At 35.9% G+C, this 24,032-nt stretch overlaps 1 protein-coding gene across 1 annotated transcript in view; it reads right to left on the bottom strand.

Moving 5' to 3' along the window:
- ATRX (alpha thalassemia/mental retardation syndrome X-linked) overlaps positions 1 to 21,228 on the bottom strand; it is a gene marked incomplete at its 3' end in the record, with an annotated part of 37,026 nt that extends 15,798 nt beyond the window's left edge. Inside the window, exons 1-9 of the mRNA XM_009584316.1 lie at positions 21,174 to 21,228; positions 20,111 to 20,166; positions 18,256 to 18,308; positions 16,446 to 16,570; positions 15,033 to 15,152; positions 11,273 to 11,382; positions 9,200 to 9,267; positions 5,337 to 8,263; positions 1,797 to 1,875 (exon numbers count right to left, since the gene is read on the bottom strand). Of these exons, the coding sequence (XP_009582611.1) occupies positions 1,797 to 1,875; positions 5,337 to 8,263; positions 9,200 to 9,267; positions 11,273 to 11,382; positions 15,033 to 15,152; positions 16,446 to 16,570; positions 18,256 to 18,308; positions 20,111 to 20,131 (3,503 nt within the window). The remainder of the gene's footprint in view (positions 1 to 1,796; positions 1,876 to 5,336; positions 8,264 to 9,199; positions 9,268 to 11,272; positions 11,383 to 15,032; positions 15,153 to 16,445; positions 16,571 to 18,255; positions 18,309 to 20,110; positions 20,167 to 21,173) is intronic.
- Positions 21,229 to 24,032: the final 2,804 nt, after the last annotated feature.

The following is a 24,032-nucleotide window of genomic DNA, read 5'->3' as shown; positions in this document are numbered from 1 at the left end:
TAGGTAAACTATTTAAACACTTAGTGTTGAGTAAACAGAAGAACAAGCTTTTAACTTCTTGAAATTTGTTCCATCTTTTTACATTTTATATATCTGATTTTGGTGCCAAGTACAACGCGTGATGAATGTAAAATTAGACTGCAGTTAGCAGTTAACATGTCTGAAGTTTGACAAAACTGTTTATTGACAAAATACCTCCCAATCTCATAAATATATATTCAAAATATTCCCTAAATAAAAACTTCAACAAAGATTCAACTTAAAAACAAAGTACAGAAACTGATTTTTAAACCCCAAATTCATATTACTGATTTGTTTGTTATCAATTGTGTTAACTCATTTCCCAATATAGCTCTTAAACTAATAATTAAGATCTGTCAGTAACATTTGTACGGTAAACACTGAACTTTGACAAAGTGTATTGGCTTAGTTATCAACCAGAAACACTTAAGAAACAAACAAAAAAGAAAAAAGAAGGGGGGGGGTCAAAACAGGTCTGAAATTAAAGCATCATTTTAAAAAATCTCATATTACCAATGTTTACATGTTCTGCTTATGATCCTGTGCTGTCAAGTCCCTAAAGAGCATCTTTCTTTAAAAGCTGACTTATTTGATTAAATTTGATGACTGAAAACAAGCAAGAACTACATCAGCAGCAACATTTTGATGCCAAACTGAGGTCCGTAAAGGATATAAAACAGTGTTCTTAAAATTTACTTCAGCCACAGATCAAAACATACAACTCCGTGAAACAAAGATACCATATTCTAAACTAGTAAGGCTCAGAAGCAGAAAAAGACTCCATCAGCAACTGTGCAAAGCTATGAAGCTGGTCCCATACATGCTATATGGCAAAAAAAAAAAATCAGTTTCTGAAATACTGTAGAAAAATTTGTTGAAAAGCTCTTTAGTCTAACTACAGTAACTTCCAAAAAGAAACAGTGGCTCGTAATGGAGCAATACTTCATGTTGTGCATTCACTCATTAGGAAATGAAACTTTTGCATTTTCTAGCCAGGCTAATTCTAATAACTACAATGGTACTGGTAAAATATGACATGTCTTAATTAACTATATCTTACATATATTCATTTTTATTGAACTTGAAACTGATGCAATACATATAAGCCACAATTCTGAAAATATCTATGCAAAGACTTGAAGAGTTTATATGTGTAATTAATCTCTTTGATACCAGTTGAGCCTATGCACAGTGCTTGTAGAATCAGGGCCTTATCTATCACATTAGTCGCTTCAGGTATTCTTTAGTGGATTAAAATTCAGTTTAATTAACAGCTGAAAATATCTAATACTGTTTTCTCCACATTTGTTTTTTCTCTTTATTGAGAAAAGGTGTTTCAATTAAAAAAGCAAATTATGTAACAGTAAAATATTTTAGCACTGCATATTGCACAGATGCAAATTTTTACCTTCTATTCATGTAACTAGCTGAAATTCACATTTATCAGAAGTAGGTTTTTACCTGCCTGAATGAAATACTTGTCACAAACCTCACACTTTCAATGGGAACATAAAATGGACAGTGCTGCAGTGCATTTATAACACACCCTATGCAAGGTGTGTTAGCTAACACTTCTAAATACTTTCTTTGCATTTCTGGATTTTGGCCTCTGTTTTCTGGCCCCTTGTTCAAACTTGCGGGAAGCCCGTGAGCGAGTCTTTACAAGGCAGGCAGTCGTGGTTTTTACAACCTGCTTGCTCTTCCGTTGCGCCGGTTTGCGCCCACGCCTAGGGTGTGTTATAATCTTTTTTAAGTCCTTACAGATGGTATCATACCTATTCTCAGGATCGTCATCATCATCATCTTCCTCCTCCTCCATTGGAACAGCCCTTGATTTAGTCTCTCCCTCATCTCCTGGGGGAGGAAGGGGAAACAAAAAACCAGAAAACATGATCACTTAATACATGTAAAATCAGCAATAAACAACACAGCACACAAACTATTGTCTCTATCAAGAATCCCCATACAAAAATAGCTTGGTAATACCACCACTTTTCTACTAGCAAACCAAAAAGCCAGTTAACTAGCTTGACATATAAAAATAAATATTTTTATTAGTAAAAGTATCTAGTTTTTCAAGCAGCACTTTTATCCACGTTATGCTTGCTACTACACACAACTTGCAATTCTTTCCTTGTTACATACTGTGAAATTTGGTTTTTTTTACACCAAAACATACAGAGACTGAATACTCCACTCAGGATTCAGAAATTAGGTTTCCCAAGAAGTTATTAGCTCCATTTCAGAAGCTCCACTACTGAATTTGTGTAAATTGAAAAGGCGGCCCAAACAAATATATTACAGAATCACTTACCAAACTTATGAGCTACCTTGCTGCCATTAGGAAGTACTCAGGAACAGTAACCCTTGCCTATTTTTGCTTTCAGAGTATCAAATACAACGCATGTACATCTGTTGTGTATGTGTGAAGACTTACGTTTTGAAAATTACACGTGCTATCCTTACCGCAAATATCAAAACTCAGCTGCACTACATGGATACTGTCTCATACAGAAAGCACATCAAAACCAACAGCATAGGACACGTAGTAGCGAAAGAATAGCACAGTATGATACCTGCCTTTAAGCTCCTCTGCACTCTCCTGGCTAAACTGAGAGGAATTCAGATTATTTCTAGCACACTCCCAGGCCTTTCCCCTTTCTTTTATTAGTTCTTCTGACTCGCATATAAGTAAGTCAAATCTTCCAGTTAGTAAAATTAAGCTTAGGAAAAGAGACCTCAAAATCCTAATGAACTGAGATCCCCTCACTAATAATTTCTACTGTTTATTTTCTGCCTGTGGGGAGTGGCCTAAAACTAGGCTGCGAGCTCCAAGTTGTTTTAATGCACACTTGTCCTGGAATTACCACCAGCCAGATGTCTGACAGGATTGCGATCACAGAAAGTCCGTCACTCCTGGGCTTAGAGAAATGGAAGTATCCTGTTGGTTAAACCAGATTCTAAGTCTCATTCAATGATCTACCTACATAGCTTGTTCAGACACAGAAAAGACTCCTTTATTTATTTACCTACTAAGCCAAAAGCAAACTGAAGAGAAAGGGCAAGTTTGCCTCCTCTTAATATAATATAACAAAGGCAGATTCTCATAGAATCACACAATAACTGATGTTGGAAGAGACCTCTGCACATAATCTACTCCAACTCCATCCCCAAAGCAGAGTTAACTCCAAAGTGAGGTCAGTTTTCTCAGGGCCTTGGCCAGTCAAGTTTTGAGTATCGCCAAGGAGAGATTCCAAAATTCGACAGGGCAACCAGTTTCAGGTTTTGACCATCCTCAATGTAAAGAATCTTTTCCTAGTATCTAATCAGAGTTCTCCTTGCCAAAACTTGTATCCACAGCCTCTCATCCTTTCGTCATGCATCTGGCTCAGCCTTCTCTATAACTACCCATCAGATGATTAGACAACAGCAATTAAGACTCTCCATTTTTAGCATTCTCTCTCCAGGCTAAACTAACTCACTTCTCTCTCAGCCTAACTCTACTGTAAATCATCCCATATCACCACCTCATTTTTCCAATTTGTACACTGTTATCCGTCTCTCCCATCCAATAATTATCCAATCTTTCCACTTGTGACTTGCAAATAAAACAATCACTCCCACTGCTTCAGACACCTTCTGATATATTAAAACCAACTTTTTCCTCCTAGGCCATTTCAATACCAAGTCTATGAACATACACTGTACATGAGCAATTTTATTTTTAAAGTATTTTTCTTTGATGGTCCAGTGATGCTAAGAACTGTAGCATATGGGTTACTGTCACTGAGCACCATCAATTCTCTGTCTATGGGGAGTGTTTTAACAGAAGTGGCAGCTATCACACACTAGTTCATTACTATGCAAACCATTCATTATTTGCAATCTCCCCCAGCAGTGGCATCTGGGGAAAACATTGTTTTGCCAGCCACCAACGAAAAGCCCTAAAAGTCCCAGTACTACATGCACAGAGACGCAACTAAACTTACTTCATCAGAGGACCTTGAAAAACAAACATTACAGGGCTGTATAATATGCAGAATAAGAAACTTACTTCCCAACTGTTACTCTACAATGATGCAAAACACCATTAATCAAACTGCTTTCTTACGGGGCTCTAAATCCAAAGCAGCATAGTACCTGTGAAAAGCAACCTTCGCATCTGCAAAGATTAACAACTCTCCAGAAACTAAACTGCAGGAAAACTCAAGGAAGAAATGAGTCAGCATCAAGTTGGTAGGAAAAAAGAGGAACATTATGTTTAATTTAAAATCTGGGTGTCTTGTTTGTTTGGGGGAGGGAGGTTGGTTTTGATTTATTTGTTTTTAAGAAACTACAAATAACAATCATCTCATTTTGCATTTAGTGTCTGCCTACAAGGGCTTTTCAGGAAAGCCAAAATGCAACTATGTCCCTTTGCTATCTTCATAAACATATCGCTGTTTTATTCACTGTTTTGTTTAGTTGCAGCTTTGCAAACCCCTTGCATCTGAGCCAGTGACAGTAAAGTCATGTACAGAAATTCTATGAAACATCATTAGAAGCAAACAAATAGGAAACAATTTACCTGTCACAATAACTAAAATAGCAAATAGATTTCTTTTTTTCTAGTTGAAAATTCATTTATTAAAAACGTGTACTGTCCATGTAATGTGAAGACTACCCCTACTTTTTAAGTTCTTTAAAACCAAGTGTTCAAATTCATCAGTTCTGAATTTCTTTCTAATTTCCTAAAGATAGAAGACACTGATGAAATAGTTCTATCTTGGCAAGAAAAAGAATTATTAGTATTAAACCTGCTATGAAAACAGTAAGTGATGACAGATTTCTGTTAACTGACACCAGCTGCTCTAAGGCTACATGGGTCTTGTGGGGCACAAAGATTATCTACTTGATTTTTAAAATGTATATACTACAATGCCACAAGTCTTCAGAGTCATCTCTAGTGCATAACCATGAGCTGACAAATTGGAGTTCACTAGATACCTACTGCTAAACAGTACCTGGGCAGCCAAAGAGAGGAACAGGCTTTGAAAGCTGCACTGCAAGGAAATACCTGCTGGAATTACAGACTATAGCTTCTCAAGCCCTTCCATTTACAGTGACATCCTTTTTTCCACAAGTGACAAGTTGCACAAATTGAAGTGGATGCTTCCAAATCAGTATTGGAAAACCTAACTGGCGGCAAACATTTAGATGTATAATTACCTACTTACGAATATTTTCACTTCTAGATTATTAAATGTTACCTAAATCTTACAAATTTCCTCTGTTAGTATATTAATAATACGTGTAGATGAACATCTTTTGCACACCTGATGACTGACAAAATCCTGTACCAGCAGACAGCATTAAGTTTTCAGTCACTGGCATAATTTTCTGCTCATCACTGCTTCCTTCACCTGTTGAATTCTGTTCATCATTTTCTTCCTTATCAGACGAGGAAGACGAAGTGACAACCACCTTCTTTTTTGACACTTTCTTTTTTAAGTTACTCTTTTTACTTTCTTTCATTGACCCTCTTTTAATCTTTTTCTTACTGTCTTCATAAGACTCCTCATCAGAAGAGGACAATGAGTCATTCTGTTCTTTCTTGGAAATTTTCTTTTTGTGACTTATTTTTTTCTTTTCTTTAGTTTCAGTTTGTTTTTTACTCCGCACAGCATCTTCAGAAGAACTCTCCTCTTTCAGGGGAGATTTCTCAGCATCAGAGGATAAATCAATCTGTACTCTTTTGGATACTCTCTCTCTTAAATTCCTCCTTTTCTTTTCTTTAAACACTGGTTCATTTTTAGTTTTGTCATTTTCAGAAGAATTGCAACTTCCTTTCTCTGGACATGACTTTTCAACATCTGAAGAGGAATCATCTTGTTCTTTCTTGTAACTTTTCTTTTTCAGTTTTTCAGATTTCTTCGCTTTGCTTTCTGATCCCTTTTTATTCTTGGATCTGTCTTTTGAAGAATCAAAATCCTGCTCCTTCTTTGCAGATTTCTCAGTACTCTCTGAAGAAGAATCTTCCTGTGCCTTTTTCTTTTTCAAATCCTTGCTCTTCTTAACTTCAGTTAGCTTTACACCTTTAGGACAACTCTCCTCTTTCTCCAGTGAAGACTTCTCAACATCAGAAGACTCATCGTGCTTTCCCTTTACAGTTTTTTCTTTTAAGTCTCTGTTTATCCTTTCCTTAGCAGCTGACCCCTTACCAATTTTATCTTGAGAAGAATGATTAATCTCCTTCTCTGGGGAAGACTTTTCAGCATCACCATCTTCAGAAGATTTCTCTCTCTGTTTCTTCAAATTTATCTTTCTCTTACTATTTACTTTTTTCCTCTGTTCTTCTTCAGAGGAATCATAACTATCTTCTTTTCGTGAGTATTTTTTCTTAGCTTTTTTTGCAGACTCAATTTTACTCAAAATTTTTATTTCTTTTTCTAACTCAGAATCATAGTTTGAAGAATCTGAATAGTTTTGTCGTTTCTTTTTAGCAGCAGCGGAATTTTTAGCTGATTTGCCTCTTTTAGCATCTAAATCTGAACCAGAACTGGAACTTTTTCTTTTTCGTTTTCCGTTTTCATCCTTTACTGGTTGATTCTTTAGAAAATTTAAAGTCTTCTGATCATTTGTTGGTGCTTCACTATTGCTCTCAATATCTGAAGAACTGTGACTCATCATAGCTACTTCTTTAAGAACAGCTGGCATCTCATCAGAATCTGAGCTATGATCTAATACATATGGCTTTTTTGATTTAGAAAGTTTATTAGGGCTAGGACCATCAACAGTACTGTCAGAAGAATTTCTTTTATCATTTTTCCTCCTTGGTTGTTTTGATGATTTTCTCTTACGTTTTTCATTACAAGTGTCATTGCTATCTTCTTCTGAATTTGATGTTAAAGGATTGACGTCTGTTTGGCGCCTCAGAGGTGTGGTCTTCACACGCGGTGATCTCCTGAGATCAGATTCCTCTACAAGTGAGACAGTTTCGTTCTCTGTGGAAGGTTCACTGCCAGCATTATGATTTTGTTTTACAGAATCAGAGTTTTCTGCTCTAGGTATTACATCAACATCCTTACTTCCCTTTTCTAGATTGCTGTCTTGATCTTCAGCTTTAACTGTAGACTCTGAAAGAGAAACAGGAGTCAATTTTACAATCAATTCTTTTGTTCCTTTAGCCGATGATTTTAACTTAGTACCACCTTTGGTATCTTTCATAGGAGTGTTCAATTTTATATTTGAATTTAGAGTCTCATGATCTGTTCCTGTATTTCCATTGTCTTGCTCATCTGATGTAACCTGAATCTCCATAGCAGATTCTAGAGTCTCAAAAATATCTTCAGGAACAGATGAGGGAATGGACACTATATCCATGTCTAAAGCCTCTGTACTATTAGGTTCATACTGAGGTTCTTCATTTCTGCCAGACCTTTTATCTTCACCAGAAGTACGCTTGTTATCTGTTTGTTCCGTTGTCGGAACACTTTGATCCATGGGCTCACTGTCAGGCCGTTCCGATACAACTTTTTTCTGTGTCTTTACAGTGTCATCCTCTTTTAATGCCACATGTTCCTTTCCTTCATCTTTTTTCACCTCATTTTTTTCTGATCTAACATCAGGTTTTTTCTCTTTGGTATTTTTATCTTTGATTTTGACATTCAAAGCTTGTATCTCCAGGTTCAGGCCTTCTTCTAGTGCCAGATGAGCTTTTTTCATGTCACTCAACACAGATTTAAAAGCTTTTAGCTGACAAAGTTGCACAGTTGGGCTTACTTCTACATTTTCTGCAGCATTTTTCAAAAAGCTTACAAAGCTAGAATTCAGATTTGCTGTAGTTTCAACCAGCTTTTTTGTTTTCTTAAGCAAGTCTTTTGGCACCATCAGTGCTTTATAAGAATATGTTAGTGAACCTGAATATGAATCATCTAGTTTTTTTTCTTCACCATTACAATTTGAATTATTTCTCTTTGGAGAAAACTTGACTGTATGGTCATAGATTTTACTTTTTTCACTTTCAACTCTGATCTTTTTTTTGTTTTGTTGCAGTAACTGTTCTAAATTTTCAAAGACACTGTCACATGCAGTGACCAAGTCCAACAAAGGCTCTGGATGGCAAATATAGCAGTGCCACTGATTATTTTCATCCAGTATAGTCGATAGCTCCTTTCGACCCAGGTTGCGCAAAATGCACTTTTTACAGAAGGCGTTATGGCAGAAGTCACAGCAAATCAAATTTCCACCTTCAGCACACCACCTGAAATGAGACATAAGAAATGTAAGAGTCTTATCTCCGTATCAACAAGGTGACAAATTTGAGAAGTTTAGATATTTTTTACTATTTGATAAAGAATTTGCATTTTAAAAACTCAGGTGATAAACAGACATCCATTAATTGAAAGTATTATTAAAAGCATGACTGAAAAGCACTCAGTTGAGAATTGGGAAGTCAAAAATTAAGGTATTAAATTAACAGTTCACCAAGCTGAAATAGTCAGTAATATCCAAACACAATTTCAGCACCGATTTTAAATAAGAGAAAAAATTAATTCAATTTTATTTTCCATGTTTCTTCTGAGATTTAAAAAAAAAAGTGTTCTTTTGTTTTACAGCAAAACGAATTAGCTTAAGTCTTTCTAGCCTTAACTGGTATATTACTACTGCAGGCACATATGAAAAAAAAAAAAAAAAGTTGTTTGATCTATGTCTAGATTGCATAGTCTTTGACGAAGACCTGAAAAGTGGCTGACACGTAAGCTGATAGGCCTCACAGACCACACAATTTTGACTGGATTACACATTTAGCTATTTGACATATGGACAGAGAACTACTTTAGTATTTCAAAAGTGGGAGATGCATTGGGAAAAGTAAGTTTCTGTGGCTCACAAGGTTTAGAATGTCAGATTCTATCCCCACCTTTAAAGTATTTGTAAAGTGGCATGCTATTTAGTTAAAAATATGATGTCTTACAAGTGTTTGCTATTAGATTTCTTTAAAAAATGTTTTCCTGTTAATTACTAACGTAACTATCAAATATTTACAAAAACCCTGGGGTTGAGCATTTCTTGGTGAGAAATAATTGTTGATTAAGCTCTTATGTACTGGTCTGTAACTGTCAGTAATTTCCTTATTGCAAGAAAACAAAACAAAATTGAAGAGCTGTGGGTGATATTTCAGGTTTTGTACACTTACCTACACTGTTCATCCATTCCATCTGAATCACGGCTAATGTCATCGCTCATGTAATACTTGTAGCAAGTCTGTAAAGAGATAGGACAAGGAATTTTTTATTAAATCTCAACTGGACTTCAGTACTTCATATGATTTCAGCATGTACTAGAAGCAAGCCATTAAAAGCAATAGCTGCAGGGTTTTCAGCATTCTAACCCTTTTACATTTGTGTTAATCTAAAAAACATCTTCCATAGATCCAACAGGTCCTAAACCATGACTTCTTATTTAGATGGCTCAAGGTTTATTTGAAAATCAAATAGGCTTTTGTCTGATGGCTGTGTATTTGCATATTTTAGAGCATCAACTGAATGTTTCTCTTCAAATCTGTACGGTTTTCCCACCCATTTCCTAGGTAAATCAACACCACATCTTCCCTACATAATTAATCCTACATAATTTTCAGCTGTGTGCTCCTTATGTTACCAATCAATCCCATAAGGCTTTAAACAAAAAGGTCTTAGTATTTATCCTGATCTTAACATCCAAAGCTTCAATTTCCAGGTGCAAACTATGTATTTTCATTGAACAATTTGTAACAGTAAGAAAAAAATACACACAATTCAGCTAGTAGTATCAGTGGCTTCAGTTGCTGAATTCTTTAAACCAAATTTTGAAGGTGTGGTTTTTTTATCCCAGTTGCTAGTAAAGAAAGTTCTCCCAGACTTGAAGCTCTACTTTAAATAGGGATTAATACAAGCTATTACCTAAATTCTGTCCTTTTACCCAGTGAATCAGTGAATTCAGAATCCAGAAGAGGCTTCAGCGGCTGAATTTAAAATGATGATGCCCCTTTATCTGGAACAGAGTTATACACCTGTTCAACTAAACTAAACTAAACAAACAAACAAAAAACTAAAAAAAAAAACAGTAAAAGCCGATGAGGCCATGTTCAATTAAGTAAAGATACAGAAAATTTATGGGAAACAACACGTGATATAATTATCTAGCAGAGCTCACAGTCAAGAGCTGCTTTTGAAGCCAACACCCTAAAGTTTCAAAAATGAACCAGGTAACTTGCATGCATCGCAAGAACATGTACAGCTACATGTTGAGGATTTTCAAGTCTAGGAACAAGAGTTAGGATTCCAATGAAGATTGAAAACAGTCGTCTTGAAGCTGATTGTTCTAAAACATATTTTATAAAAGAAACAAGCCAGAATGAATAGAAGAAATGAGCCAGAACATTAAACTAGATGGACATGCCTGAGATATTATGTCAGCTGAATATGTAACATTAATTGGGAATTGGGGGAGAAGCAGAAGGAGGGAAGAGAAGGGGAACACTAAATGTGCTTTGTAACACAGATCTGTATCTCTCTGTCTTTAGAGATATCTTTATGAATACAGAATCTCTACAACTAGAGAGATATGCAAGAGAGATATCGCTGTATCTCTCTGAAAAGTAAAAGGTCTCCAAAACAGGAGGTAGGGATGTTTCCTTCCTGCCCTGTTCCCCACCTCCTCCCATTGAAGGCAACTTAGGGCCTAACTGAAGCCACCATGAAACCATGCAGCTGAAGGCCCAGATGCTGGGTTTGGGTTATGGACTAGACCATGATTACAGAGGCTGCCATAAATTAAAACAGTCCAGGAGCTGTACACAAGTGAAACTGAGATGATGGCTTTGAAGCTATTTTTCCGCTTCTTATTCCGATGTTGTTTTACATACAATGCTTTACCAGGAGATCCAGAATTGAATCTGCTCTTATAATACATTATGAGTAGGCAGAAATTTCAGACAGATCATTTAACATAAAAAATTCACTAAATTATAGCCTTAAAGCTGTAAAAATAAATTAGAAAGAAACCACAATGAGTTTAACTGGGGTATAAGAAAACAGGAATATAAACTTGTAAGCTGTATTTGCCTTTTTGTTTTCTGCTTTTAGTTTCCTTAATTGTAACAGTTAATGACTGAAAAGTTTATTGGCTAATAAACAACTAACTCCCACAAAAATCCCACCCAAATCAACTGATATGACATTTCAAACAAAAACAAACAGTACAAACTGTAGAACTGTTTACCACATACCTTACAAATAAGAACTTTCAGTGTAGGATGTCTATAGATTGAATCCTTTTGAAAATGGTTCACCTGTTGCCCACAAGCTGTACAGCTTACAATTCCATGTAGTCCTTCCTCTATAGAGAGGATTATAAACCACACATTAATTGTTTTCATTTTTTTTTTTTAAAGAAATCTGTATATACCTATTTCATTTTCTTACAATATTTTGGCCTGTTAGGTTTTTCATATGCCTTTATTACTTTACCAGCCAGTATTAGAGAAATCTTTCTGTAACCACTCGCCATTTAAAGACTGAAAGAATTTTCCTCTAATTTCTATACTCCACTTGGGGCCAAGATACAATTTTTTTTCCTTTGAGAGATTTAATTTGGATTAACTGGTCACCTCAAGAGAACACACCTAAATAAGAGTCATCACTAAAACTCTTTCAAAGCAGCCCTGATATTCTGTACAACCTTCCTCATTTAATCTTTGTTGATAAAATACCATTTTAATTCATGTTTGTATTATGGTATTTCTTTCACATACAGTTTTAGTTTCTCAAAGAAAAACATGGGAAACCGTTACAGAAGATGCATGAAATCCTTATAATAGTGCCTGGAAAATCTTTTCTCACTTTTTGTTCCCTTCTTGACGGTGGGTTTTTTTGGGTTTCTTTTGAAACTACAATTTTGCTATAACACATGTGTTCTCCCCACCTTGCTGATTGCTCCCACAGTTTGCATACTACTCTGCTGCTGTATCTACATTCAGTTAAGAAAGTTTCTTTAATGTCAATCCCCCAATTCACTTTGAAAGGTGGTGACCTTGGGGCTGGGAGGCTCACTACATGCCAGGCTGTTAAACCAACTAATTAATGCTGAGACCATTTTGTTTTCAACAGCAGTGATGCTTTCAAGAAAAAGGAAAATCCTTTGTGAAAGCTCATACACTCAGTTCATACACTGTCTTAACTGGGATCAAGCAGAGAGAGGTTTGATGTGGGATCACTTAACTGTGATTTGTCCTTTGCTGTCATGTTCAGTAAGTAGTATAAGGAAATTAACTCAAATGGTTAACTTAATGGTTACAGTCTGAGTACAGACTATATATAATTTTTTTTTTTTTTTTTAAAATAATCACTACCACTAACACCACCACAATGTTAAGGAACTGAATGAACATTCTCAAGATACAATACAAGCTACAAGCAATTTGCTATTGAAGCACAATCTCAGATGGCTTACAGGCCAGTAAGAACAACTAACACACCCTTACAATTCAGTGAAAATAGCAGGTCTGAAATTCTGAATACAAGATTTGTTGTTTTCAAATTCAATGCATGCATGACTGCATGTACTGCAGAGCTCATGGACTTGAAAAGCACCTCTTATGACCTCAAAAACAGCTCAAACGCCTGTTTCAAACGCTGCTGGTAAACCTCAAATAAATACATCCATCGTATCGTACTACCTGGAAAAGAATACCACATTCTATTATACCAAGCAGCACAGAAACCTACCCAGGCTTTGTCAAACATCACAGTCCTTAAATAGGTGTAAGAATCACACAGGGAGAACAAGCTATTCACTGTCAAGTCCCAAGTCACGTCCCCCTTTTCTACAACTTTAAGGGGAACCGCTACTGCCTCCTTCCTAAAATCTGCAAGTTGGCACCAGAAAAAAGAGAGGATAATTTATGAGGCAAACCTTTGTAAACCATGTTACTACCACAAATGATGATGATCCAAAGAAATTAAACAACTACTAATTCATTAATTCTGAGAAAATACTTACTTAAAAAACATTCCTAACTATGAGTTTATTAGCAAAAATACAACCATAACCATTCTGCAGACAAAACTTGAAAATAAGGACTGACACAATGCCTCTTACAGTCTTGGATAAGAGCATTTGGATGCTAGAAAGGCAAGAGTTCTATTACCATTACTATTTCTAATATAAACAGGACATACAAATCCTAATAAAAATGCAAAGATGCACTCCACAAAGAACAAGATGGACTGGCATTTTTTATTTTATAGTTATTATTTATTTACTTGCACCGTGCATAGAATTCAGGATCTCAAGTAGGTGGGACTACACGCTTACCTGCTTAAACCAGTAATGCTTAACTTTGTATATACACAGGCTAGGCACCTCATTCTAGTAGCAAGAGAAAGGTAAGTGCCACTTCATGCAACTAGATTTGCTGCATGCAGGTGTAGAGTATTTACTGCACTACCTCTTCCGTGCATGTCACAAAATAAAACTGTTTTGATACATTGCTAATTCAGCTGCTCTTGAGGTAGACTGCTGTCATGTCCCTTGCCTAGTCTGGAAATGGGGACAACACAGGAGCAGGCAGTACCTATTCCTTTTCCCTGAAAGTTGACAGGAGCTTAACACACGTACTGAATAGCTTTAAAACCAAGTCCAAGATTATCAGTAGTGACACAGATACAGCTGAGCTTGCCCTGAATAAAGGTACGGCTTAAACAAACTCTTGATGTCCCTTCCAAAACAATTATCTTGTACACCAGTACATGAATAACCAGTCCAGATAGACAAATACTCTAGGGATGGAGAAAAAAAGCTGGAATGGCAGGTCATATGAATTGTCCTGGGGATGCAGACACAGGCCACAAAGCTCAAACAGAAGAGGCCTATCTTTTCAACACCCTACCCCGAAGACTTAAGTTGGACCTCTTGCAAAATTGTTATAAACACAGATGGAAAAAGCATTCCTATATGCTGAATAGGACATCTTGCATGAACAGAACGGAACTAACTTTCAAAGATTAATAATTTAGAGAAAACGTCAATGCTCAAAATGTGATTAAAATCATGCATGAGCCCATATAGTATGCACAAGCACATTTCCACAGTCACATTTCACTCCTCTTCAACCACAGATGGAGAAACAGCACTTATTAAATTGTAATAACACTTTAAAAGAGAGCAAGTATCTCAAATGATACAATGGGAAGAATGAACAGTGCGTACAAGAGCTGTTTGTCTGAATATCCTGGATACTGCTGTAGGTATGTGAACTAAGATATCGCTAGCAGTATTAATGAAATTATCTGCCTTCTTATTGGCTACTTTATACATAATCCTCCCTCTCTCCTTTACTTTTTGGAAAAAAAAGAGAGAGATTAATTTCTGTTATCACTGTTATCTACCTAACTTCTCCTCAGTTTTAGCAGCAGCTATGGAAAACCAGCTGGCACAGCAGCTTTTCAAAGATAATCCTCAGAAGGGCCCACTGGTAGGGTATTTCCCACAATTTAAAAACCAAACAAAAAAGTCTTTGAATTGTTGGAGGTTTTAGGTTTCTTGTTAGCTCACTGATTGATAATATGCCTATAGATGCTCCTGCTCAAATATGGTTGCTTTCTTGGTGAGTCAGCGAATGTTCCCATATCAATGGTGTTCCAATATAATTCCTTAAAAAAGGAATACCTGTAACACCTGATCGCAACCAAGCAACTGTTCTGAATACAAAGCTAGAAGGGTCCATACGGGGTACCCAATAATGCATCCTATAGCTACTGAAAATAGGAAGTTTAATGAGAACTAATCTTAGCTTTCACTGCTGCATTGCAGGGGCAGCAATGGAGGCTAATTTCAGCCAGGTAGAATCCTTAATGAACAAAAAGCCAGAAGAGTGGAGGTATTTTTAGGATAATTTATTAGAAATACGAACAATTTTTAAATGTACCAAATGTGGTCATAAGCAGCAATTTAAACCCGTTTTAATAAATGTTTTAAATTGTATTTACCTCCACGCTTTTTGGGAGCTTCAGGTTTCATTTTAACGGCATTTCTGCTTCTAAATTCAGGCCCTTTAAAATCATCTTTGTCTTCATTCAGCACTGGCTCAGGCTGTACAACCACTGTACCTAGAATAATTTTATTTAGAAATTGGAAACCATTACACAACCAAATGAAGTGCAAAAGTCCTGTTTAAATAAAAGCCAACACAGTACCTTAAAAAAAAAAAAGTGCAATCTGTTGACTAAAACTCAACAAAGTTTTGAATGCACAGATGTTCACAGGGGGGAAAAAAAAAAAAGAAACCAAAAAATCCACCACACACTTCAAACTACATCTGTTTTGCAGTTGTAGGACAAAAGCCAAAGACTGAATAGGCTACGAAGAGCAAATTCTGCTCTCTCTGCCCTGATGTGGTACGTGCAGAACAGGACTGTCATACTGATGGGTGTGTGTAGTACAGGAATTTGCAGTGCATGCTACAAATAAAGGACTTCAGTTAGGTCACTTAAACCTATCAAAAGCCTTAGAGTAACTACTCTTTTCTCTTCCTTTTCCCCCTTCTATCCAGTTTCGCTCATCTTAATTTATTTCAGCACAAAATAAATGAAAAAGCAATAGAATAAAACCTGTTTTGTCGTTAATAAAATTCAGAAATTCACCTTTTTATTTAAACAGAGAAGAGTATTAATCAAAATTATGTGAATGAAAAACCATCTTTCCTACTTAAGAGCTCAGTTTTAATACTTTCGTTGTGAGGACACTGGAAATAAGCTAACATTCTGAAAAAATAGTCAATTTTAAAGTGACTCCTTTAAATACTGCTACTTATGCAGTAAACAGTAGCAATTTTTCCTGTAACTTTCATAGGTAAGAAATAGAAGAGATTAATCACACTCACACTATAGTTAAGAAGAGCGGGATGTAGGCTTATAGTATTAACTGTTTTAAAAGGGTGCTTAAAAAGAGATCCAATAATGACATTTCCTCCCCAGATTTAGTTTTGCTTTTGTTGATCTAATCGGTAATAACCTCAAAGACAGAACAGTAAAATAAATAAGACTTGCAAGTGACAGAGTTTGAGACTTCTACAAAAGAACAGAAATAAATTATTTCCCCTGTTTCATGTTGGTTTTATACAGATGTCAGTAGACATTTGAAATTAAACCACCAGCACATCCTGGTGTGCACACAGATTAAAGTATGCTGGGTTCAAAACTAAAGGTGCTTCGTTTCCTCCTTTAAATGCACATGCACAGGGTGTGTGTGTTTGTGCACGAGCATCTATGTTTATATATAAAAGCCAACAGGACCTAAGACCAGCATTTTACTAGTACATGTGCATTCTAGTTAACTATTTATGCTGCATCATAATCTTGGCTAACTTGCTGAATTCAGAAACAAAGAAAGACATGAACTACCTTTAGGCAAGCTTTTCATATCAACATCGTTTTCTGAGTTTTCATTTGAAATATCTTCATTTACAGTTTCATCTAAGATTTGTTCATCATCTGATCCAACATATTTTGTTACAATTGTAGGTTTCCTGCATAGACAGAAAAAAACCCACACCGTGACAAATATTACATATTGCAATACAGGTAAGCCTGGCGCTTTGCAAGCAAAACACCATACTAATTTGGGAAACCTATCTTCTTTTTAAATTCATTTAAAAAGGTGGGATGCTCTGAGTTAATAATAATAAGTAAGTTGTATTTTTCTTTGTTAGGAAAAGGAGTTCTCCCCTCCTACGTGAAATAAAAAGATATACTAATAAAATATTTTTGTTTCGCAGGCTTGCTGTATTTTTTTTTGTAAAATCAAGGTTTGATGTGTTTTTAAGAAGGTATGCAGGAAAGTCACACTTTTAGGAAAAAAGCCTGAATGAAACACAAGTGAATGTCTGCTCAGAAATTTTACACATCATTCCAAGTTTAACAGGCAGCGCAAAGAGAACACACAGATATTAGCAAATAACAAAAAGCAGCTTGGCAGAAAAGATGCTTGCAAGGAAATAAAAGAAATGCAGAAAGAAATGAAAAAGCTAACTGTTGAATAAAAAGACCAGTTGCCAGAATTTCACACAAATCTAATTTAGAACTGAATCCATTAAAATGCATGAATTTACTATGTCAGGGCAGGGAGAAAAAAAGAAGGGGAAAAAAAAAAAAGAAAAAAAAAAAACACGAACAACGTTAAGCCTGATTTTCAGTCTGAAGGTAATAGATGAACTACTGCAGGATGTTGTTTTTGTCAGTATCAGGCACAGTATGATAAATACCTTTAGTGATAGACTAGTGATAGACAGGAAGCAAAAAACCAAGACTGTAAAAATGATATAAATGAAAATTTTTGCAGGACACTAGTTTCAGAAGATGAGGGAGAAATTAAAGCCAAATATAAACCCATGCTTGCAAATATGGAATCAAGACAAACAGAAAAGGGAGAATGAAGAATATTATTTAATTCCAGCAGACATGATAAAATAAACAAGCTTGGATAAAAAGGAGAGTGAAAAGAGATATACAACACTTTTAAAGAGCAGTTAAGAAGGCAGCTGTTGAAATCGTGCACTTAGAAGAGCTCACCTATCTACACAGTATACTAGGATTTTAAAAAAACCATGAAGGACATAACTTGAATAAGCATCAGCTGAGAGCAAAAGATGAGAAGGAGTTCTACTAGAGTAAGTCTGCTCTTACTTAGGTCACAAATAATTTCTCTCCTGTAGGTTCAAACTGCTTGGCAAACGATTAACTCCATACTTTTTTAAATCAAAGAGCAAAAAAGGATTAAGTAGAGATACAGCAAGTAGCAGTTTCTGCACAGGACAACTTAATAGCACATTTTGATTCTACAAGTCTCCCAAAGTAAGGTACATAAAGCCTTTTTTCCGTATGACCCAATTTGTATTTTTGGAAGAATCCTGCATGTAGAAATAGCGAGAGTGAAGGAACAATTGTATAAACACCTCTGTCCCGAAGATACAGAATAATCTTGTTGTCTTTGATTAAAAAAAAAAAAAAAAAAAAAATCAAGCTTTATGATCTTAACCTTTGCCCTGAAAGATAAGTTTGCATTTTCAATGCACTATGAGGCATTTGGTTTACCAGCACTCTGCTAACTTAATGGATTTATACTGGTGTACACTAGAAGTATCTGGCATAGTGCATGGTTCTACAGTTTCACATGCCAAAAAGTAATTTATTTATTTTTATTTTCCAAACCAACCTTTTTGAACGTGATGATCCTAAGGATTTGGTTCTTTCTGAAGAACTACTGCCCTAAAAACAAGGAAAAATTAAAAAGTCAACACATTTGTGACCAAACGACCTGTCAACAAACACAGTTTCTTATATTAACTAGAACACATCCCAGAAGTCACCAGCACTCTTACCAAAAAAAAAAAAAGGGCAGGAAAACCATTAACAAAAAGTGACACACAATTTCAATAGTCATGCCAGTTCAGTTAAACTAAATCTATGGGTTTCAGATCAGCCATTGTCCTTTTAAAAACAGATTTAAAAACAGGTGTCACCAAACTCTAAGCTAAGTCACTCACGCTCACTAACCTCCCTATGCATATATCTTAAAAGAAATTAAGAGAGGGCACTGTTATAAGTTGAGACATTCAGAGAGAAACACTGCACGTTATCTCAAGCACTGAGTCTCCATGAAATTGAGGAAATTCTCTCATTGCAACTCTCAACTTGCACTACCTGCTGAAAGTTCTCTCAGTTTTCTGGAGAAGGGACTGAGAGTGGCTGATGATCACTGGTCAGTCCTAATCATGACCAGTTCTGGGGCCTCCCGCTCTGTGTATCTTCACTGCAATGTTAACTTGCACGACTAGCACATGGAAGAATGGCCTAATTCACACATACCTACCCGCCTCCAAATGCTGTGCATTTTCACTTTTTTACAATTCACCGGGATTCCTCACAGCACTTAGCGCTGCAGTAGCTTATGCAGGTCTACAAATGTTTTTCACACTATGTGAAGAAAATACCATCTCTTCTGACATAGAGATATGGAGGGTTCTTGAAGGCTGGCATTAGGGAGCTATCATTAGTATGCACCCAAGAACTGCCAGCACAATGGAGACACTTGTTATGTGGCTCATATGCCAGAAAGGACTGGTTGTCTTTACAGGAAAACTGATTTTTCAGAGGTTTGTGCACGCATATCATAACTAGGTTTGGGCAGTATCAAATAAATACCTGAATTTACTGCAATAAAGGCAAACTAAGGCAGGACACTGGCATTGTGCTTTCTCTACGTATTAACATATTGTCAACTAGAATGTTTCTAACAGGAAGTAGATATTAGTAAGACATACCACATGAAAAATGTCTTTGATGTATATAACACACCATACAGAAGAAACTTGCTCATGTTTAACAAAGATCCTATATCTCCATCTTTTTTTCTTTTTTAAAAAAGGAAGCATATTTGCCTAAAAGGACAACTAAGTACCTACTGTTATCTGAGTAACAGGGTGTAAGTGTAAATACGAGGTAGAGACCGATTCTTTTAAAAAAAATAAGTAAGAGCCTGTTTACACATAAGTCAAAAAACAGAATAAGGATAAAAGAATATTAACCGAATTTCTTTAAAAAGAAAAACTCACTTTGCAATATACTCAATCTGAATCAATTACAACACTTCGCATTTCTTAACAAAAATGCAATGGCATACCTCAGGCAAGTAAAACCTAACTCTCTAAACTGTGTTAAGAGACATTTTTCCCAGGAATTATTGTGCATCAGAAAGACAATGAAGTTGTCCAACTAAATGCATGTATTTCAATAATTTAAAAGTAAAGAAGGGGTGGGGAGACAGGAAGGATTGCTTGCATATGCCTAAATGAAAGTGAGTATCATTCAAAATTTAAAATTTAATTTTAAATTTTAAAATATTTTACAGCTAAGGTTTCTATTCAGCTGATATGATCACATTTACTGCATGGTTCTGACAATATTCTTTAAGTATTTACTGTAAAAGCAACAAAGTGTACTCAGCATTTCCTATACTAGCCATTCTGCACTGATCAAGCAACTAAAATTCAAAAGCATTTTATTCCTACCTCTTCTCTATTGTTCTCCATTGAAGCTGGACTACTTTTAGGTTCTCTACTTTTACCTATGGAGAAAAATTAAAGGAATCCACTGAATTGCAAGAAATATTAAAAGTTCTTCACATTGTATGTTATAGCATTGTGTTCGTTTCACCAGCATGAATAAAGATGACTGTGTGACTTTCAGAGACAAACTGTTGCACAACAAAATACAGTCCACTGTATGGCATAAGTTTTACAGAAATCATTTAGAAATTACTTTCAGTTAAGTCGCTGATAAGCTGAAAGACAGCCTTCCCATTGGTGAAGAAATACTGAAGAAATGAAAGAAATACGCAGAAATAATATAGTTAGTGCATTTTTACATCTCTAAGAAGTTACTTTAAGTATTTTCTCTTACACATCTTGACATTAAAAACACAATATTAAATCTGGGATCATGGAACCACAGACAAAAATCCCATTTGATACAGGGTATGATAGAGAATTCCCATTTCTCCATCTTGGCAACTGTGGAATGCAACCTATTAGTACCTGTTCCATCCACCAGTCCACGTAATGGAAGGGAAAGTGTCAAGTTCAGTGATACTTGTATGAAGTTGCCCAAAAGGCTTCGTAATAGCGGTATTTTAATAGATGCACTACTGAGAAACATGCAACTAAAGTGGTAGTGTAATTACAGGATACATATCATGACCATTTGTGACTTCAACGTAAGACTGCTAGCACTACAACTTACTATATCCTTACACTTCAGTTTTGGGAAAAACAAACAATTTTCTTTTACACTTTAAAAAAACCATATCACTTTGATTAGAAAATTTAATGCTGGGTATTTGACCTAGGCTGAATTGTTTGGGTAAATTTCAGCCAAAATTATCCAGCCTCTTCTGCATGTGAACCGGGGGGGAGGGGGAGGGGGGAAAATAAAAAATGGAAACAGACAGTTTTTGGCCCTTTTAAGTACCTGAAATTTCTCCTCTGGAATATTACGTGCATTCTCCCATTCTGAGGAAAGAACTTGAAATTTGGAAGAAGGCCGACATTTTTCTGGAGACTAGATGCTGCCCACCTTCTACTCTTCACCAATTCTCCCCAAGTGATAAATCCACAGAAAATACCAGTTTGTATATGCTTGATAGACATTTCTTTGACTCTGGCAGCTACAACCTCTGTCGATTCTGCATTCGGACTGCTAACCAGACTGCACATGGGCTATTCCCAAAAGCATGTGAACATGCTCCATTGTCACTTTCTATGTGTGATTGGACTGTACATGTGTCATCCCCATAGAACGACCGAGCATGCTGCATCCCCTCACAGTTCCTAGCGCTGACCCAACTGCACATGCTCCATCCACTTCAGGGCTATGAGAGCACAGGATTTCCCCTGTGACTGCTGCTCCAGGGCAGGGGCTGGTCACTTGAAACAAGAGCAAGAAGTCAGTTTCTCCTACGCTCTCAGTGATTCTCCTGCTGGCACCCACACAATGTAGCGGAGGGAGACAGACATCCAATTCGAATGCAGAGAGGATAAAGAAACATTATTAAGGCTGTAAAATCAAGTACTCAAAAATTAAGAAAAGACAGAATGAAAGTTACCAGTGCAATTTCATTTCACTTATCATTCCTAGCACACAAGCATTGTGGCACAGTTCAGTTCCACAGCAGTGCACAAGATGGAAGTGCTCAACGAGCAACGGCTTCATATTTTAACTGACCTCTGTGTGTGGCAGGGACATGTTCTAACTCTCTCGAGCCACACTTAACCATCTTCATCATCATCTCTCTCCTCACAACACTCTACCTTGTAGTTCACATTTCCTCCAAATGCTGGAACAAAACGAGTTCCGTTACTATATAAACCTGATGTGGCCCTAATCATGTCTATCACTTGTATACTGAATGAGCATCCTGTGGATTTGGGGGGGGAGGGCAGCTGCTAAAGACACTATCATTATGCACAGAAAGTTGGGAGGGGAAGTAAATTTGCATAGTTAGTTCTGGCATTTCCTAATATTTAAGTGTTTAATTCTTGACTTTTCAACTTTACTGTGTTCTTTTTTAAGAAAAAAACATCAGAGATCTCAAAAACAACACTGAAACATGTCTGCTATTAATTAGTAAGTGTACCCATTTCAAAGTAAATCTGTATTTTAAGGCAAGGAGCCAAATTCTACTTCATAACTACACAGGACAAAGGGAAAAGATTTCTTTTTCCCAGTATGCTCCTCAGCATAATTTCACTTTGAGAAATTACTCACTTTAAGAAACTACACATCACAGTGTAGTTTGTTACTCTGCTGAAGTATCACATGAATAATTTCTTTTTCCAATGTTAACAGTTGAGTTTGATGCTGACACAAGGAGGTTAGCACCACATGGCAGCAGACTCTCTCTCAAGACAAAACATTAAAAGGTAGTAACTGCACACCAAAAAACCCACCTAAGTTTATTACTTAGGACAACAGGAGATCAAAAATAAACTCCATAACACAGCCAACACACTCTCATTCTCCTATACTCTATCACCTCAGCACAACTTCTAGCTCATTAAACAGTAGAGACTGAAAGGTTTTGCACCTGTATCCAGTCCTAGTTAAACTAAGAAACAGATTTAACCTAGTTACACTTGGAAAAAAATTTTATTGAGTACTGTTATGAAATAATTTCACTTTTTATGACTATAATCAAAACAAAGTGTTTAAAATTCATTACCTATCTCTAACTTTTAAGTAAAAATTTCTAACACCAAATTTGACCTAGTGTAGGACTCAAGGTTTTTCAAAAGTATTATTTTGTTTTCAGATGTTTCCAGATTACGTGTAGAAATCTTTTTCAAATAATTATGAAAGCATAATCTCCAGAACTTCTTTCACAACTACAAGGACTGCAAAAGCTTTACTTCAGCAGAAAAAACAAGATACCGAACTTACACATTCAAGAAAACTGAACAAGGAACCCCTACCACAACAAATACATGCATGTTTGCCATCTCATGTTTCATAGAAGGTAAATTACCCGCAGGACTAGCTTTTTTTCACATTTAGAAAAGATTCAGAACTGAAAGAAATATTGTATTAAAGGCCTATTGTATATTTATTAAGATATCACCACCTAAATCACATTAAGACTTTGCATAATTGCCCCAGTGAAGTGCGATATAGTGAAATAACAACACAAGTTCTTTGACTTTAGAATCATATATATATTGAAAATAAAAACAAAGTCTTTTTACCTATGGTTTTGTTTTTAGATAATGCTGGAGGAGAGACTGCGTCCTCAGATTCTTCCGATGAGTGAGCCAAGAAGTCATGAAGTTTCTGCACCAATGTATTCAACTTGCTTTCACTGTTAAAATACAAGTAAGACTTGAAGTTACCTATATATCTCACTCTAATTTAGCATGCTTAAAGGAAATTATGTTTAATCTCAATTAATACACATCTACAAAAGAAACTCAGTTATTGCTTAAACGTTTGTTTCTGCAAGAGAATATAAAAGTAAATAAAAACCATACAATTTTGTTAAACCCTGAGTAAAATAATAGGTGCAGCCTTATTGACGAAAAAGAACTATGGACTCTGTTAACAGTAATAATAAAAAGCCTATTTTAAATAGTTTTTACTCTTTACAATTATTTACAAAGTTCAAGAAAGTCTGAGTGGTAACGCTGCTATGACATGAAGATAGCGAAAAATTTTAAGATTCTACTTTGTCAGAAGCTGAACAGGTAAAAATAATAAAATCTTTATTTTATTACCAAAAATGTAACCTTTGGGGATATAAAACACTAGAAATAATAGCAAAATTTCACCTACAACCTTAGAAGCAAACAGGTCCATTGAGTATGACAGATCTACATGCTTATGCAAAGCTTATATTAAATCAGCCGTGTACATACACACTGTGTACCCTGTATTAATTTTGTT

This window comes from Fulmarus glacialis, unplaced genomic scaffold, assembly GCF_000690835.1.
Source record: "Fulmarus glacialis isolate BGI_N327 unplaced genomic scaffold, ASM69083v1 scaffold31158, whole genome shotgun sequence".
NCBI classification, from domain to species: domain Eukaryota; kingdom Metazoa; phylum Chordata; class Aves; order Procellariiformes; family Procellariidae; genus Fulmarus; species Fulmarus glacialis.
Note: the sequence above shows the minus strand (reverse complement) of the source record. Positions and strands in the feature narration are given on the sequence as shown.